Raw genomic sequence first — 18,417 nt, 5'->3', positions numbered from 1 at the left:
GTATCTCAATCATGCTGTGATGAGGCTGGACCCCTTAGGCAGCTAGTGGATGATCTGTCGCTCTTGCGGCAGGGCCAAGACACTTCAGACAGTGTAATTATGACTATCCCACCCTCTCCAAAGCTGACCTCCAGTCCCACGGATGCTGCCTTACTTTTTCCTCCCAGCGTTTGGAGTCCTGAACCCCCCTACAATCTCAGATCATTGGCATCCAGAAAAGGGAAAGGGCTTGTTGTGGGAGGACTGGATTCGGACATGGTGTCAACAGGACCGAGGAAGACAAGAGGAAGGAAATCAAATCTGACGAAGGCACAGTTGAAGGCTGTCATTGATATTGCTGGTGGGAAACAGATGTCCCTGCCAGGGGTGCTTAGAGCAAAGCGGACACCCCCAGAGGTTACCCGATGATCATTTTATCCTACAACAGCAGGGGTTTAGCTAGTCAGCCCAAAAAGCTAGCTCTGAAGGAACTGGTCAGGACCAACAAACCTGACATTCTTCTGATTCAAGAAACGCTTGGGAAGGGGGAAGAAGTTATAGGTTGGCTCATCAAGCTCTTTCCGGGTTGGACCTTCCACGCTATTGATGCAAATGGTCATTCAGGAGGAGTGGCTCTGGGTTTCAACGCAAAGGTACTTCGGGAGATCTCCTCTTGGGGATCGGAAAATGTTTTGGCAGTCGAACTTTATTCCAATGAACTCTGCATCCCTTTACATATTCTAAATGTTTATGGTCCAGTCTTGGATCGGGAGAACTTCTGGAATGCTTTCTTTGCAAAGTCTTTTCTGTCGCACCCAAATCTTATAGTTGGGGGAGATTTTAATTTTTCTTTGGGGATGTCAGAATCGTGGGGGGTCAGAGCCAGGGCTGATCCCCTCACCGATTTTTTTCAAAATAAACTGGCCTCATCGCACATGGTGGATGTCCCTCTACTCAAGATGCGCCCGTCATGGAGGAATCGTAGAATTGCAGAAGAATGGGTGGGAAAGAAACTAGATCGATTTCTGCTTGGTGAATCGATGGCAGAAAATTTACAGGCTTATAGACATTGGGTTGGGGAAGGCGGTCTATCGGATCATTTCCCAGTCTTTCTGGAAGTGAAAGGGGCTTTCACCAAGCCGGGCACCCCTTTCAAATTTAACGCATCTTGGCTTTTGGATGCAACTTATATCAGTTTATTCCACAACACTTGGAAGAAAGATGCATTCAGTGAAGATGAGAGCCGCAGTCAAAATCTTATGGATAATCTAAAAAGGATGAAGGCCGCCTCTAAACAATGGGCCCTTCAAAAGAAACTGAAGGATGAAGCAATGCTGGAATCTGTCAATTCTGAGATTGCGCTTTTGGAAGATTCAGGTGGAAATGGTTATGGAACAGCTGAAGCTCGGGATAGATTACAAGAGTTGGAGAGAGAAAGGAGGAGGATCCTTCATCAAAAAGAGGAAAGCTGGCGTTTAAAAAGTAGAGCGATCTGGTTGCAGGCGGGGGACGACAATACCAAGTTTTTTCAGAATTACGCAAGAGGGAGGAAAAACTCCAACACTATCTGGGAAATGGAGAAAGACAATGGTGAGCAGGCGCGCTCTTTTGAAGATCTGGCCTCCTTAGGGGTAGATTTCTTTAAGAATTTGTACAAAGCGACAGAGGAAATCTCGATTGCAGAGGTTATAAGAGTTGCGCAGTTCTTCCCAAGGTTCATAGAGGAGGAAGGAAATGAATCTATAATGGCGCCTGTTACAAAGGAGGAGGTTGAAGACATTCTCAAGTCAATGCAAAAGGACAAAAGTCCAGGCCCGGATGGCTGGACCGTCGAATTTTTCCAACACTTTTTTGAATTCATTGGAGACGAGCTAGTGGCAGTCGTTGAAGATTCCAGACGTACAGGTACAATTCCAAACCCTTTCAATGCCACTTTTCTGGCCCTTATTCCCAAATCGGATCTTCCGGTTTCCTATGATGAATTCAGGCCTATCTCTTTGTGCACCTGCGTGTATAAAATTATTGCAAAAGTTATCTCCTCTAGACTTAAACCAGTCCTCTCTAGAAATATTTCTCCAGAGCAGTTTGGATTTCTAGACGGCAGGCAAATTCATGAAGCCGTCGGAGTAGCGCAAGAAACTCTTCATAGTCTAAAAATTGGGAAGAAAAAAGGGATCGTGGTGAAAATCGATCTGTCAAAGGCTTATGACAGGATCAGCTGGCTGTATCTCAGGCTTTTGCTAACTCATCTGGGTTTTAGGTATGATTTTGTGAGATGGGTGATGAGTTGTGTTTCCTCTTCTTCCATAGCAGTGCTGATCAACAGAGCGGCCTCTAGTTTTTTTAGCCCCGAGCGTGGCCTACGCCAAGGCTGTCTGCTCTCTCCACTTCTGTTTTTGCTGGCAGCAGACGGCATCAGCCTTATGATTCAGGATGCTAAAAGACAAGGGACTCTCAAAGGCATTGAAGTGGCGGTAAACTTGTGGGTCACCCACCTCCTCTTCGTGGATGATATTCTCCTGTTCAGCAACGGAAGTCTAGAGGACTGCAGGACGCTAAAGAAGCTTTTGGACCTATTCCTGAAGGCTACAGGTCTATGCATTAATGAGAGAAAATCCACCCTCACCTGTGCTGGAATGCCCAGAGAGCAGGTTCGCAGAGTGGAACTGGTTCTAAATTTCGAAGTCAAATCAATGGAGGATGCCTTTAAATATTTGGGGTTCTATTTGAAGCCTGACAATTACAGGATAAAAGACTGGAAATGGATACTTGTAAAAATTGAATCCAAGCTGAAACACTGGAGTTTCAAGTGGCTGTCCAGGGCAGGAAGGCTAGTGTTAATCAAATCTGTTCTGATGGCAATCCCAGTGTATTGGGCTAGTCTGACTTGGGTTCCTAAAGGAATCTTATCCTCAATCGACAAACTATGTAGCAGATTCCTGTGGGCGGGGTCCAAGTCGGAGAAAGTTACCCCATGGATTGCTTGGGATAAAGTGGCTCGCCCCAAAGAGTGGGGAGGTTGGGGCATAAAAAATCTTGAATGCTTCTCCAAATCTCTTGCAGCAAAGCTCAGCTGGAGGCTCATTTCTACGGAGAATCTGTGGACTTCTGTTTCTAAAAGAAAATATATTGATCCGCTAACAATCCTAGATTGGATCAGATTGCCACAAAAGAAATGCAAAAATTCCTCAGTGGTCTGGAAAGCTGTGGTCGCCTCTGTCACAATTATAGAAAAGGGTTTGGCTTGGAGTGTGGGGGATGGAACTCAGGTCAGGCTGGGTAGAGATCCGTGGGTAGGTTGTACTGATATTTTCTCCCTTTCTCAGGGCTTGGTTTCGGCTTTAAAAGACAGAGGGCTATACACGCTAAATCAGGTCGCTGATCCTCGGGCTTCATCCATTTGGAGTCAAGGATGGATTCAGGGAAGGGACTTACATTTGGAGGAAGAATGGTTGGAGGAATGGGATCAGTTCAGAAGGGATCTTCTCAATTCCTCAGTCCGGCTCTCAGACTCCCCGGATGAACTCAGATGGGTCTTTGCCCAAAATGGGCTTTATTCTCCAAAGATGGGCTATAAATGGATGATGTCTCAAAAAGGATGGGAGATTCCGGATTGGTGGTTTAAACCGCTCTGGAAACTAAAAGGGCCGGCCAAATCGAGATTGTTCTTCTGGTGTGTTTTGCTCCAGAAAGCCCCTACGTGGGATGTTCTACAAAAAAGAGGTAGGATTGGTCCTGGATGGTGCCCGCTCTGTAAAGATAGTGATGAGTCTGCTCAGCACCTTTTCCTTTTCTGCCCCTTTAACTCCAGTCTTTGGGCCGAAATGGTAAGGATTCTAAAAATTCCTTTCAGATGGGAAGGGCAGGGGCTCTTGGAAGCCTGGCAGAAGTGGTGGAATGAAGCAACAAACAACAGAGAGAGATCAATTCCTCTGATCGTTACCTGGGGGACCTGGCTTGCAAGGAATCAAGCTATATTCAAGGACTCTGTTTTCCCAATAGGTCGCCTTGCAGTTGAAGGAGCTGCAATTTTTGAAAGTATCCCGGTTCCTCTGGATCCTCCTCCCACCAGAGTTGTTCGACAAGAAATTATTAGATATACAATGCCGTGGGCTTATTTTGACGGAGCCTCAGATATTAATGGACGCTGTGGGGCTGGGTTGATCATTCATTTATCAGAGGTTAAGGTTGTAAAAGCTTCTGTCGGTCTTGGACAGGGCTCCAATAATTTTGCCGAATTGAAAGCTCTGCACTTCCTTCTTTGTTGGCTAATTCTTAGGAATGTGAGAGACGTCCAGATCTTTGGGGATTCAATGAACGTTGTTAAATGGTTTAATGGGTCTCATCAATGCAGGAACTTCACCTTGCTCCCTCTGCTTAGAGAAGTCCTTCGTCTAAAAGGTCGTTTCTCGGAGATCTCTCTGAGTCATATCTATCGGGAAAGAAATTTCGAAGCTGACCGGCTTTCAAAAGAGGGGGTTGATCATGATTCGGGGTCTTGGTCTGTTCTGGAGGAAGAAAATGGGCTGGTTCGGCCGCTCGAACAGCCAATTTTCGTTTAAATTTTTCTTACAGGTTTTGGTTTTGTTCATGTACATAGTTTTCCTTCTGTATATACCTCTTTTTCTTACAGTTTTCGCCAGGGTCCCTGGGCTGTTTTCCTTCCCTACAGGAAGTCCGGGCCGTGGTGTTCCCTCTCTGTTTTTCGATCTACATTGGGGGCGCTGAATACTGTTTACTTTTCTGGTCTCACGGCCTCATCGTGGATCGCTCCTTTCTGTGTGATTCATTTCCCGGAGGTTTGGTCCTTCTGTTGATGGCGTGTTGTGCCCCTTAACGGGCAGTTGAAACTGGAGCTCATCTGCGCTTCAGGTTTTTACCTTTCAGGCACGACTACATTTCTCCCTTCTCGGCGAAATTCAAGTCGTTCTGTAATCTTTTGATTTACTCTGTAACATTCTATTTATAATAGAAAGTTCGGTTTTTTTTCCGTGGAAAAAAAAAGTTACAATCAAATCAATAATTTATAGTTTCAGGTAGTAAATAGGATCCCAGATCATATTATATTGATTGATTCTTAATTGCACAAAAAGGCAAATTTTCTGTGAATATCATAAAAGTCCTTTTACTAGTTTTATAATTGACTGGAGACATCAATTCCCACAAGTGATATGTTGAGCTCTTAATGAGTATATTTTTGTGTTGGCCTTGAGCCTGAAGAATCAGGTTTACCCTGAGTACCATCTTTGAAATGAGGGGAAGTGTCTAGTGGGTTTCCCCTGGATGTGTATTTCATGCAAATAAATAATTGACTAACAACAAAGAAGGTGATATATTTAGTCTTTTATTATACCATCCTGCCGTTACATGTAATATATTCTTCAGTACGCACATGCAGACCAACCCATAAAGAAAACACCACAGCATTTACAAACTTGCCAGAATTCTTAGCGTGTACATTGTTTCTCGTTGAATCAAACATGATCATTCTCTATTGGCACAATGTTTGATGCTTCAGCATTGTAGATTAACCCAAGAAAGTGCTTCTCTAAGAGAAATTAAAAAACAAGTTTAATGTCATGTCAAATAGACCAACAATCATTAGAACCAATAAAACAGGCAATCCTAACCCAACTTAACTTCGAAAATGTTATCAAATCCAGCTTCGCCAGAGATGCATTAATTTGAATAGGTTGAATTGCATTCCATCCATAAGACATAATTATGATTTTAGCATTGCAATTATCGTACTTTATAGGCCAACAAGTAGCAGAATACCTGATCTTTGAACTGCTCTTCCTTCTCCTCATAACTGGATAAGGCTGTCACCTCCACCTACATATATAAAACGAGAACACAATTGAGAAAGTGAAGAGCATGAAATCATGCAATAACTGCCATCGATTCTCTGGATGAAACAACATTTAAATGCCAGTTCACTGCATTGATCCTTAAATGAAGCTACTTACATTGAAGAACTCACTAATTGATCCTTAAATGAAGCTACTTACATTGAAGAACTCACTAAGTGGGGTTTGTTTGTGTGCAGGAGGCTTAGGAACAGAATCCCATATCTGCATTCAGGATACAGATCAGCACAATGTGTAAAGATAACTAAAACTTCATATCACAAATATGAAATGAAAAAATGGGACAAACCTTTTGAATATCTTCTCGAAGAACAGGTTCCAGCACTTCTAGAGGAGTCTATAGAAAAGCCACATTGAGCAGAATTAGAAGTGATCCCAAACTTCTTGAACAATGCAAACTGTTTAACTCATGATCTTGCCTAAAACTTAGCATGGAGGACTGATCATCTACCTTAGTCTTGTCCCGAATAACAAACAGTAATGTTGTCTTGCGGGGACTAAATAAACGCATCATAACCTGTCAAAAAAGAAGAACCAGAAGTAAATGATAATAGGACCACAAATTACTTAACAGTATAATTTTACAAGTTGCCCTATGCTAAAGAATACCTGGAATACTGTTTTCAATAGTGGCTTGTTTGCTGCCTGCTCACGGCCAATATCATGACACCACCTAAAAGCAAAACAAATCAATTAAACATGTTACAAGAAAGCAAAGTTTGAATATGAATTGTCATTTTCCTATTGTTTGAAGTGGAACACAATCAACATCAAAAGACAACAATTGGTAATTAGATTACACATAAATTACATGTTTATCAACACTATGTCTGAAACAGCCAAGGCAAATAATGCACTCTGTTTCTCAAATGCAGTATCATCCTGCAATCAAAACATAACATCCTCATTAGCATGACATGGAAAAGAAGAGGCACTGAATATTCAGATGAGTAGATCCGAAGTTGTGAATTGGAAAGAAAATTAAAATAAGGATCCATAGATGAAATGTAAAACCCAAAATAGTAACTTTAGAAGAATGATTCCAAAGTTTTGACCATTTCATCTATTTAAAAAATTAAGACAGTAAGTATATATGAACAACCAAGTCAATGAACATAGTTTTCCTATATTGGAAAGTTAAAAAAGTGTCTGAGTCTCTTGCATAAAACTGCATTGTAAAAAATGCTATCAGAATTTCAAATGCGTACATTCCTAAATCACATACAAAATGATGCAAGATGAAAATGATCATATTGTCAGTTCAAAAAAAACAGTCCATTAACTGATCTTTAAGGAAATCCACGAAAATAATTTTAGCTTCAGTTAGAGACCATATGACAACAATACAAGTCTTGAGATATGTTCCACTAAAATGGAACAAAGTGGATGAACAGACGATCATGCAATCTGATCTTGTAATGTCACTAAGTGTACCACTATTATAATCGTGGCTAACTCAAACAACCATGGAGTAGGATCCTAAGCGATTAAACAAGTGCTGAAGAAAAAGTATGGGAAAGAAATGAACTTAGAGAAACCGCAAGCATGGAATACTCCTCTCTGTCGTAATTCAGTATAATAATAACTATTGCAAGCATGTCTAATAGGGCTTGTGGCAATGTGGCCTAATGCTTTAGATGTTATATAGCCCACACTAGTAGACAATATCTACAAACAAGTTCGAAAATGTCCCTAAGCCAGTCCTACTAGACTATGCTACATATGGTTATTCTGTCCAAGCATAAAATGAATTCTCAGAATGGAGAAACAACATCACCTCTCCTCTTTCTCTCCCATCAGTACCCTCTAGATCCATGATTAGTGTACAGGGATCAATACCAGTAGCCCTCGCTATCCAAATACCCTGCGTAGTTTGAGTCCTGTATCAAAGAAAACATAAGGTGAATGATGGCCATTGTAAATTTTCAATTACAGATAGCAAATATGTGATAGCATGTAAACACATGCATAAAACAAACCAGCAACGATATCATAAATAAAACCAAGGAACTGACAGATCACCTCCCCCTAAATGCATCCATCTCTCTGAAATTTGTATGGAAAAGATTATTCAAGAGTGTGCTCTTTCCTGCTCAAATATGATACAAAGTTTAAGTAAGATGATCTGATATGTGTAAATAAAAATCCAATATAAAGCTCAGAACCTCATGCCACTCCATGAATCTTGATACCACATTCTGCTAATAAATTTCGACAACAATTTACATCACAAAGTGTCCAAATAAATTTCTCACCAATAGTCAATGTAAGTTACTCATGTTAAACATCCAAATACTGTTCTGTTTGGAATATGTTATAGATAAAGATTATGGTACTTCAGAAACTTGTTTCTTCAAGCAATAAGGTCAAGCCAGGAAATCCTCAACCTAGATGAAGTTTGAGCCTGTCCAAACTATATCCTTCAACTCTTCAAACTTTTCATGCAAGAAATTACATAACTACATATGTTATATAAATGAAAATGAAAGAAAATCTATATTAATGCCCACTAACATCCCAAAGAAGGTCATTGGTCAAAGGGGTGGTTCAGCAGTGAAGACAGTGGCATGGCAGGATAATACCATGTAAGGCCACCCACCAATGTTCAATCCCCCTAGAGACGAACAGCGCCAGGTACAAGTCTTGGGTGATTTTCACACAAGAGTACCCCCTCTAATAGCAGCTTTGATAAATGAAACTGCTTGTGTTCAACAGTGTGCCCCACATAATAATTGTACTTCAAATGAATGTCAAATTTATCGTGTCAGCAAATATGTTGCCAAAGGTCTGGAATATAACTCACTGGCAATATCAGAGAAAATATCAACATACTTAAAAAATATACAAAATATTCCTTTTTTCCATTTGTTTAAAGTTTAAACATTTAAAGCAACAACAACAAACAAACACATTTTCACATAAATATGAAAATAAAAATCATATATGAGATCTTTAAAATGCCATTGAGTGACACATCAAACAATGATACTATATTCTGATATCTGCCCCAAGTCCTAAGTCAGAAAGGCTGATACAAAATCAAATCAATATATAATAAATGCATCTCATGATTCGCCATCATGAGCAAGGTTATCAGGCCTGGAACCGGCATCAGAACTAGCCTATGTAGTATGAACTGATTTGTGCATTGATCTACAAAAAATATACATGAAATATGTAAAATTTAATAATACACACACATACACATGTAAATCTAAACCTTTAGACATTAAATACGCAAAGTTTGATCATGTATATAGCATGTAAGTACTAAGGGTGAACATAACAAAATGGTACCAAATGTGAATTACAATACATATCTGAAACAAACTACATAGACATCGAAAGCCAAAATGACCTCTACAGTCCTACAACATATAACTACACATCATCAAAATCATCGACGTGATGGGATACTTATCATTAGGAGCACCCTCTGCCCCCTCCTCTAGCCTTTGTCTCTACTTCCATCCTCCAGGGCATAAGTCAAAACCCTCCAACTTTGGTGAAACTCACTATTCCAAGCGCTAAAATAAGGTAGAAAAAGCTTTACATGCCTAATCAGTGATTTTGCTCAAGTGAAGGATCCAGTTTTACTATTTACTATGGTCATGACAGAGAAGTTCAACAATCAGCACCACCAACATGAAGATACAAAGAGGGATTGGGGCTCTTGATTAAATACCAATCCCATATTTCCGTAAATGATTGAATCCAGTGGATACTCTGGAATCTTGACAATCCTGAAATCTTGAAAACTGTTATGTTTGCTGAATTCTGAATGGGATATGAAGTTTTACTTTCTCCATATGAAGTTTGATCAGGTTGAAGCCACTCTCAAACATCCTAAAACAATTAATTATAACATTAAATATTTAAGAATTTAAAATTACCAAGTCAATCCCCTATCTCTGTTTTTCAAACCAAGGGTAAAAAGACCAAAAATCAGGTTATAAAGCACTATTGGCATCAGCAGGATGATATTTTCATTTGACTCGTGACAGATAACCAAGATATTGTGATATATTAAATGCATTGCAATATTTTCATCAGAAGACCGATAATATCAGCTTGAGGTAAATTGCACAATATATCACGATACCAGCAATATATTCACGATATATCTAACACTGCTTTAGATACTTATTTTTTCAAGCAAGGATGACAAGCTACGAAATCCTCAACCTCAATGAAGTTCAAGCCTGTCCAAACTACATCCTTCAACTCTTCAAACCTTTCATGGAAAAAATTACATCACTACATCAGATACCAAATGAAAAATGGAAGAGAACGAAAAATAAACTATATTTATGCCCACTAATAGCCCAAAGAAGCTAATTACCCAATTAAGATCATCGTTTGGTGATGAAGATGGCGTCATGGCAAGCCAGGGGCAAGTCATGAGTGATTCTGTTGAAAAAGAAACCCCCTGTCATGGTAGCTTAGCCAAACAAAAGTGAAGGTCACTTCTAGTGCCCCACCTCTTCAGACCAGTTGTAACACTTCTCTTGAAATTAAAGGAAGCACTTTCAGGTAAGATAAGATAATTTTATTGATATTCAACAAATGACCACAAAAGTAGGTAAATAGGACTAAAGAAGAGTACAATAAGTATGAATCCAGTGTGGGAGTGCAAGTGCAGCTCCTAGAAAATGCTGAAAATAACATAAAGAAACAAACTGTAATGCTGCCACAACAGTGCAACACGCCCAATGTTGCACGAAGCGGCCCCCCCCCCCGGTTCCAAGCCCGGAAGCACGTCCTATGCGGAAGCGTCTAGGAAGCTTCGGCGGAAGCGCGCTTCCGAAATTCGGAAGTGCACTTCCGCCTGTTTTGGACACTTCCTGGAAATTTCGGAAGCTTTCCTCCAAAGCGCGTTTCCGAATCTCCGAAGCGCGCTTCGTACGGTGCTTCGGCAGTACGAAGCGTGGCACTTCAGAGAGTGAAGCGTACGCTTCCGTGCGATTCCGGAAAAGCATTTAGAAAATCGTTTTTTTTTTTTTCAATTTTTTTTTTAATTTTAGGTGAGTTTGCTTGTTGGGGGTGGGTCCACCTGGGTTAGGGTGAAGAATGAAGGCAAAAAAAAAAAAATATATATATATATATATATATATATAGCAAATGCTCCCTCATGGTAATGTTAAATTCTTAAAGTAAAAGGATGAAAATGAAAAATAAAGGAGAATGACTCGGGATGTTTGAGAGTGGTTCCAGCCTCATTGGACTTCATATGGAGAAAATAGAATTTCATATCCTATTCAAAATTCAGCAGACTTAACAGTTTTTAGGAATTCAGGATCAACTGGATTGTGGCATTTCATTAGATTATATCAAGTATGAAGGTATGCGATTAGCATTTAATCAAGAGCACCAAGCCCTATATGTACCCTAGTGTTGGTGGTGTTAATTGTTGAACTCCTTTGTCACACGGCACGCCCTTAGCAAAAAATTACCTTTCAATCAAGTCAAAATCATCAATCAAGCATGTTAAGCTTTTTCTACCATATTTCAAGTCTTGAATTAGGTAGTTTGATCAAAATTGGGCAATGTTGACTAATATCCCTAGACAATCGAGGTAGAGGCAAAGGCTAGACAAGAGGATAAGAATCTAGATTCTAGATAATTGATGCATCTAAATGGTTGATGCTCGAATAATTAATCATTAATGTACAATGGATGTTATATCTATCTTGATTTATGCAAAACTATGCATGTTTTCATGTCTTCTACAACTAATTTGGTATTTGGGATGTTTGTTTTGAGTATAAATGCAAAAATATATATATATATATAGCAGACGCTTCGCTTCCTAGATTTTTGGAAAATGACGCTTCCGCATCCCCGCTTCCAAAAAACGTCCCCGCTTCGTGCAACATTGAACATGCCTATAAAAGACTGCCACAATACAAAATAATCAATAACCCGCCAAGAAAGAAAATGAGTGTAATAACAAGATCTGGCAATGGAATTAAAGATGTCAAGGGCTCCTGAGTCTGATGGCCAGTGGTGCAGGAGGCGAACTAGGCCCCGGCTCGCTGTCGAAGCCACCTGGAACAAGTGATGGATCTGACCATATGATCCTGGGGGGGGGGGGGGGAGAACGTAGGAGTGACGAATACTCCTAGCAAATAATTGAACAGTGAAATATTAACCTTTGCGTGCCCATAGGCTGCTTCTTCTGTATGCTGTCAGAGTTTAGTCGACAACTTGAATCTCTACATATGGATTGAAAGCTTGTTTTTGATATCCCATGATGGAGTTCAAAACTTTTGAGGTGGCAGCGATCTTGCTATGCTCCGAGAGTGACATATAGACCAATTATGCCACTCTCAAAACAATGAGCACCCTGAAACTGAACAGGAAAACTAAAAATTGAGGAAAAAGGAGTCTTTTGCACTGTTGCAAGTTTAAGGAGCCATCCCTCAAGGATCACAGAGCTGTGCCTTTGGTGGTGCCATGGGTTGTATGGTTAGCAATAAATGCAGGTTTCTTCCAGTGTAGGGGGAACCTCCATTCCATGATTGTCATCAAGTAAAATTCGTATATGAAGGTATTTAGTTTGCTGGAAGGATAAAAGTTCCAAGGCAAATAACAGAACCAGGGATTGACAAGACCATACCTTGGGCTTTCTTCAATAGAGCTTGTCAATGTACTCAGAGTATATGTGGAGCAGGTGGCATGTTATACTGATCTAACCTCCATAAGTTGAGCTATAGGGCTGGATCAGGTGAAGGTATGAAGAATTTTGCTGAATGGAACACCCTAGCATTGCTAAAGAGAATAACAATTGATCAAAGATTCCGACCTTTGGGGATTCCAAATCAGTCATTAAGTGGGTAAACGGAAACATCAGGATGCAAAATTTGCCCAATCCTTGCCCAATCAAAGTAAACGGAAACCCTTCTTTGCCCAATCAAAGTTACTGGAAATAAGCTTCACAGTTATTTCTCATTCTCATATATATCGGGAGTTCAATGTTCAAGTTGATTATTGACCAAAGAAAGCATTGGATATAGCTGTGAATAAAATGGAACTCATAGAGGAGAATGCCACTGTTGCTTCTCCGGCAATAATGCATTCACTATATGACTAATGGCTAGCAGCCACTTAGTGTTTTTAAGCCCAAAGATATTGATTTCAATTTTTATGGATGTTCTCAATTTAATGTTTTAGGTCTTTAGTGACAGTTGATGGGAGCTTCAAAGCCCGTTTTATTTGAAAAATATGTATTAGAAAGACACTAGTCCTTGGACCCATCTTTTCAGCTCTTAGTGAAGTCAACTCTCTGCTGTTTCTCAGTAGGCAGACCTTTTTTGAGTGCTGTAATGCACATACAAAATGTACCTTTATGTTTCTTAATAAAATGAAAAAGTACAAGTTTTTCCATGGCAAAAAAGGACTGAGCCCAACGCGTGAGTCTAAAATATGAGTACACAGATCCCAAGAAGACTCACATACCTTTGGGTTTCCTCCTCTAGCACAAGTTTCCATGCAGACTGAGACCTATGAACTGATTTAGTCAAATTTTATTGTAACCCATGACCATCTGCTTCAATTACAAAAGCAGAGCATAGGAATAATGTCAATCGTTCAGTTTTTTCTAGCATGAGATAAGTGATTTTATGAGTTTCTACTGTAGATTTCTTCTTAAGAAATATGAAAAAGCAGTAACAGGTTTGACAGTCCATTTAGCTTTTGTTGTTCCTACTTCTTCAGTCTGATGAGTTTCGGTATCTGAATATAGATCAGGTTAGAAGTTTTGAGAGTAAGTTAAAGCTTTTCATTTTTTGCTGTTCAAGTTTTAATCCGAATACAGTAAACTGTTAGCATGAGCTGAAAATTTAAGTGTCAATCATGGAATGGCCTTGTTTTGTTACCACTTGAAATGCACAAAATTGCTCAACAGAAGAGGATACGGCAGAATAAACACAAAGATAATAGAAACTAAGGAATTATTCAAAAAAAAAAAATCTGTAATATTTAGCAAATAGTGCAAACTATCATAAATTGCATATAAATAGATAAAGATAGGGTAAGCACATTGCTTCCAAGTGATTGTTTGAAGTTTGAACATCGCCCAGAAAGACAAATGGGGCATTCTGCCACCCAAATAGAAGACTCACTACCTTAAACCTGAAAACCCACAAAATATAAGAGAAATGAATGGCTAAGGGTGTATATATATAGAGAGAGAGAAAGAGAGACGTACACCCACACACACTAGAAAGAAATTTTATATATATATATATATATAATATATATATATATATATATATATATATATATAATTTATTTTTAGCATGTGTGTGTGGGTATACATAGACACACACACTAAAAAATATGATTTCTTTCTAGTTTGTGTGTATATATGTATATATATAGAGTCTAGACACACACACAAGAAAGAAATCATAATATATATGATTTCTTTCTAGTGTGTGTGTATATATGATGTCGTTCTAGTGTGTCTGTATATATATGATTTCTTTCTAGTGTGTGTATATATACATATATGATTTCTTTCTAGTGTGTGTGTGTCTGTTTCTGTGTGAGAGAGAGAGAGAGATTTTTTTCTTGTGTGTGTGTGTGTGTGTGTATGATTTGTTTCTAGCATGTGTGTGTGTGTATGTATGATTTCTTTCTAGTTTGTGTGTGTGTGTGTGTGATTTCTTTCTAGTGTGTATGGGTGTGTGTGTGTGTGATTTCTTTCTAGTGTGTGTGTGTGTGCTAGAAAGAAATCATAAGCCTGGATATCATGGCTAGTGTACCCATACATTATTAAAAAAAAAAAAAAAGGTGCATAGCAAAATGGCTGACCACATAAGATAACCTTAGTAACTCATTACAATGATTTATATGGCTCAACTAACCCCTGAGGACCCATAGACCCCAATAATAGAATAGTTTTTATGTTATACATGGTGTATGTTGTTTGAAGGGCACAACCCCTGACCTCCTTTGCCAACATTTCCAAGATATAGACCCAAACTTGATTTCCTCCTTTTGAAGACTATGCGAAATCAAGCTGTATCTCTTTTGGTCTCTACTCTGCCTTTGCAAGTCTCCCAAGAGAGAGAGGAAATGTTCTCCTTGTCACTTTCCTCCATGCGGGGGTCAAGGTCCAATCTAGAGAACAGGTCCATCAACAAACTTACTAACGGATATCATGGCTAGTGTAGCCATCTATTATAAAAAAAATAAGTGTGCATAGCAAAATGGCTGACCACATAAGATAACCTTAGTAACTCATTACAATGATTTATATGGCTCAACTAAACCCTGAGGGCCCGTAGACCCCAATAATAGAATAGTTTTTATGTTATACATGATGTATGTTGTGTGAAGGGCACAACCCCTGACCTCCTTTGCCACCATTTCCAAGATATAGACCCAAACTTGATTTCCTCCTCTTGAAGACTATGCAAAATCAAGTTGTATCTCTCTTGGTCTCTACTCTGCCTTTGCAAGTCTCCCAAGAGAGAGAGGAAATGTTCTCCTTGTCACTTTCCTCCAAGTGGGGGTCAAGGTCCAATCTAGAGGACAGGTCCATCAACAAACTTACTGACTATTTATGATTCAGCTCAGCCAAGACATTCTCTACTACAACCTTCTCGGTAGCAAGGTTTTGTAATTATATTTGGCATCCTGCAATTTATACAGAATGACGTAGCCCTAGAATTAGCAACCCATTATCTTCATACGACATTCCCCTTGGCATGTGATTTACAGAATCCTATCCAAAGGTGGAATCACCAAATCAAAATAAAAAATAAAAACATCATTGCCATATACCTAAATGACTTTGATGTTCTCAACCAATGCTTGATTTCTCTCATTAAGATAAGTCATTTGCACACAATCCTAGCTTGAAGTAATTGGAGGTCTTGCTTCCCTCAGAGTTCACTTCCTCATGTCCAAGAGCTAGCAATTTATCACAATATTTATACACATATTTATACCTTGAATTAGAACTAGTTCAAACCACCTAAAACTAGGATCAACCCTGTTGTCAAACTCAAAACCCAACAATGATGTCAAAATGTCAAAGCAGACTCGCTAAAATTTGTGAGTATAGACTAATCAACAATGATAATGAAACAGAAATAACAATATTTATGAAACTATAAAGAATGCCATTAATGCTCTTATTCAACATAAAACCTTATATATAGGTATTTACACATTGTAAACGAAAATGGAGGTATGAAGTCCAGACATGATGATGCATCAACTATTGAGTCATTGACAATTATTCAAATTGAAAATAGGGGACTTCTTGTTTAAATTGAGGTGACATGTCCTATGTATCCAATGGTTGAAGAAGCAACCATCCACCAGCAATTAGGTGTCAGGACTTCCTAATGAAGACTTCATAACAAAGAGCCCATAATAATTATCTCACGCCTTAATTCATGACCAACAAAGTAATTACATCCCAATATCATTATCATTCTGCCGACCACATGCACAAGTTACCCAAAGACAAACATAGACTACACAACAAAGTACATTTAGTGGCAAAACCTGGAGATAACAGCCAGACATATGTTAGGATAGTCATTTCTTAGAAACCAGCTAATCAAATCCCCTCAGCAAATTATAGATTGCATATCACAATTCACAATTAACTTCAAGGGTTTACTTCAAGTAATTAAGCACACTATATAAACTTCCAAGAGCTTGCATACTTCTGTGAACATAATTAATTACCCGGCTTAAATGTACTAATCTGTGGAGTGTCTTGAAATGCTTGCCAAGAAGCAGCATATACTTCAACTTGGACAAAATCAAGTTAGTACGTTCAATACTTAGAAAGATCAGCTCGTTAAGATTTATATGCAACCTTAAAATCTAGATCAGAAATAGATTTGAAGGGTAAGTTTGGGATTTCACAGAAGACTGGTTTCAACTTTCAACAACAACATCAGATACTGTTGCTAACAATAGCTCCATTCTACGTAATACCTTATTCAATGCCTTCTTAGCAGAGTACTTTAAGAAATTGTTTAATCTACCTCTAGCACGGTCAAATATACAGCTAAGGTTGTACTTAACAGTTATCATTCTGAAGCAAGTAAATTTCAGTAATTATGGCTGCACTTACAAACCCTTGCTAAGCAATGTATACATCACTAATAATAACGGATATATACAACAAAAAGAAACTAATATCCACTCAAACACATAATAACCAATATTGCATATACATACTTGATTTTCAGCTTTATAATCAAGTATGAAAAAATAACATATTTGCCAGAAGTCTATACCGCTGCTTTGGGGGCCCATGATAGAAACTACAGCATATGAGAGTCCCTGATCTGCCAATTTCATGGCCTTCATGCACTTGTCAAGACCAGCTTCACTGAAATTGCCTTCTCCATCAATAAGCTGAGTAGAGCAACATTCCTCCATGGTCATGCCTGGAGAGTAAGCACACAGAGATTGAAAATGGATTCTGTGTATCAAAAAATTCTTCTACTTGTAATATTTTTCCAAGATACTCTGCTTCACTCATAACACACCAAATTCCCTACATATAAGTTGTGGAAAACCCACTTTCTTCGCATCAGAAGGTAATTGCACCAAGGGGAGAGTCTGTTTATACATGGCAAGGTTGTTTGCATGGTTTCATTTTCCAGCCAAATCAAATTTTGATCAAACATACATTATTACTAGTCCCAAGTTTGTAAGCATGATTAGCTGCATTTGTGATTTATAAAAAGTGGCAAAAAATGTAGCTATAGTAGGCTGAGGCTGTGACTGGAACAGAATGTCTGTGCACAGGTAAAATACATTTTGGCATTTACCGTATGTAATGAAAAGAACACATAGAATTATGCCACACATTGTACTTATGAATACTAGTTCAAAAAATTAACCTGCTAACCATTTGACAAAATTTCATTCATTGAACTTTAAAAATTTATGTATTAAAAATGCTTTCTAGATTCTGCATACAAATTTTACTACACAGTTACATGGGCAGTAGACAAAAAAAATATTAAAAAAAGCAATAAAATAGAATACCATTCCCCGAGTCAAAAGTAATAAGGCCATTCTAGAGTCAAATGTTCCGCTAGATGTACAGAATATTTCAACATGTATTGGCAACACTAGTTCCTTTCTGGGAACTTATCAATTATGCATTGGCCATCTCAAAATTCAAATAGCAGGGTTCTGAAGACAGCGAAATCAAGCCTAATCGAAAACAAGCAAAGTTGCCCCGAAGCAACACAAACAACCTTAGCAATGGATAAAACAGGTATCATACATTGACATTAAATGGCAGAGAACATTCTGGATCTAATCAAATGTCTTAGGTTATAGTCCAGAATTCTTTACTTTGCTTACCACATCATTAGGTGATAAATCAAAGTAAATGAAATTCCAATAGATCATAATGTACTGAATAGTTAAAGTGTATGGATTTCCAAAAACTCAAGTACTGACTGCTCGTTTAAGCAAATACTGATTAATTTGAAGGTGTTGCTCAGAGCATTAACAACAAAAATTGAAGATCGTTTGAGAACACCTTGTGTCAGACATTTTTCTCGGCTGTTTTTCT

General features: G+C 38.7%; 1 protein-coding gene across 1 annotated transcript in view; it reads right to left on the bottom strand.

The window, feature by feature from the left end:
• The window catches only part of LOC149186212 (protein ROOT HAIR DEFECTIVE 3-like), a 53,006-nt gene that overhangs the window by 31,765 nt on the left and 2,824 nt on the right, over nucleotides 1-18,417 (bottom strand). The window contains exons 2-10 of the mRNA XM_089410927.1: nucleotides 17,120-17,272; nucleotides 7,872-7,938; nucleotides 7,627-7,729; nucleotides 6,661-6,731; nucleotides 6,459-6,522; nucleotides 6,301-6,366; nucleotides 6,139-6,186; nucleotides 5,991-6,053; nucleotides 5,758-5,814 (exon numbers count right to left, since the gene is read on the bottom strand). Coding sequence (XP_089267053.1) covers nucleotides 5,758-5,814; nucleotides 5,991-6,053; nucleotides 6,139-6,186; nucleotides 6,301-6,366; nucleotides 6,459-6,522; nucleotides 6,661-6,731; nucleotides 7,627-7,729; nucleotides 7,872-7,938; nucleotides 17,120-17,270 — 690 coding nt within the window. The 5' untranslated portion in view covers nucleotides 17,271-17,272. The remainder of the gene's footprint in view (nucleotides 1-5,757; nucleotides 5,815-5,990; nucleotides 6,054-6,138; nucleotides 6,187-6,300; nucleotides 6,367-6,458; nucleotides 6,523-6,660; nucleotides 6,732-7,626; nucleotides 7,730-7,871; nucleotides 7,939-17,119; nucleotides 17,273-18,417) is intronic.

The sequence above is a fragment of the Pinus tabuliformis genome, chromosome 3_1 (assembly GCF_031772625.1).
Source record: "Pinus tabuliformis cultivar Carrire ecotype Pingquan chromosome 3_1, CPIR1, whole genome shotgun sequence".
NCBI lineage: Eukaryota > Viridiplantae > Streptophyta > Pinopsida > Pinales > Pinaceae > Pinus > Pinus tabuliformis.
The sequence above is the reverse complement of the archived record's forward strand: the minus strand, read 5'-3'. Positions and strand labels throughout refer to the sequence as shown.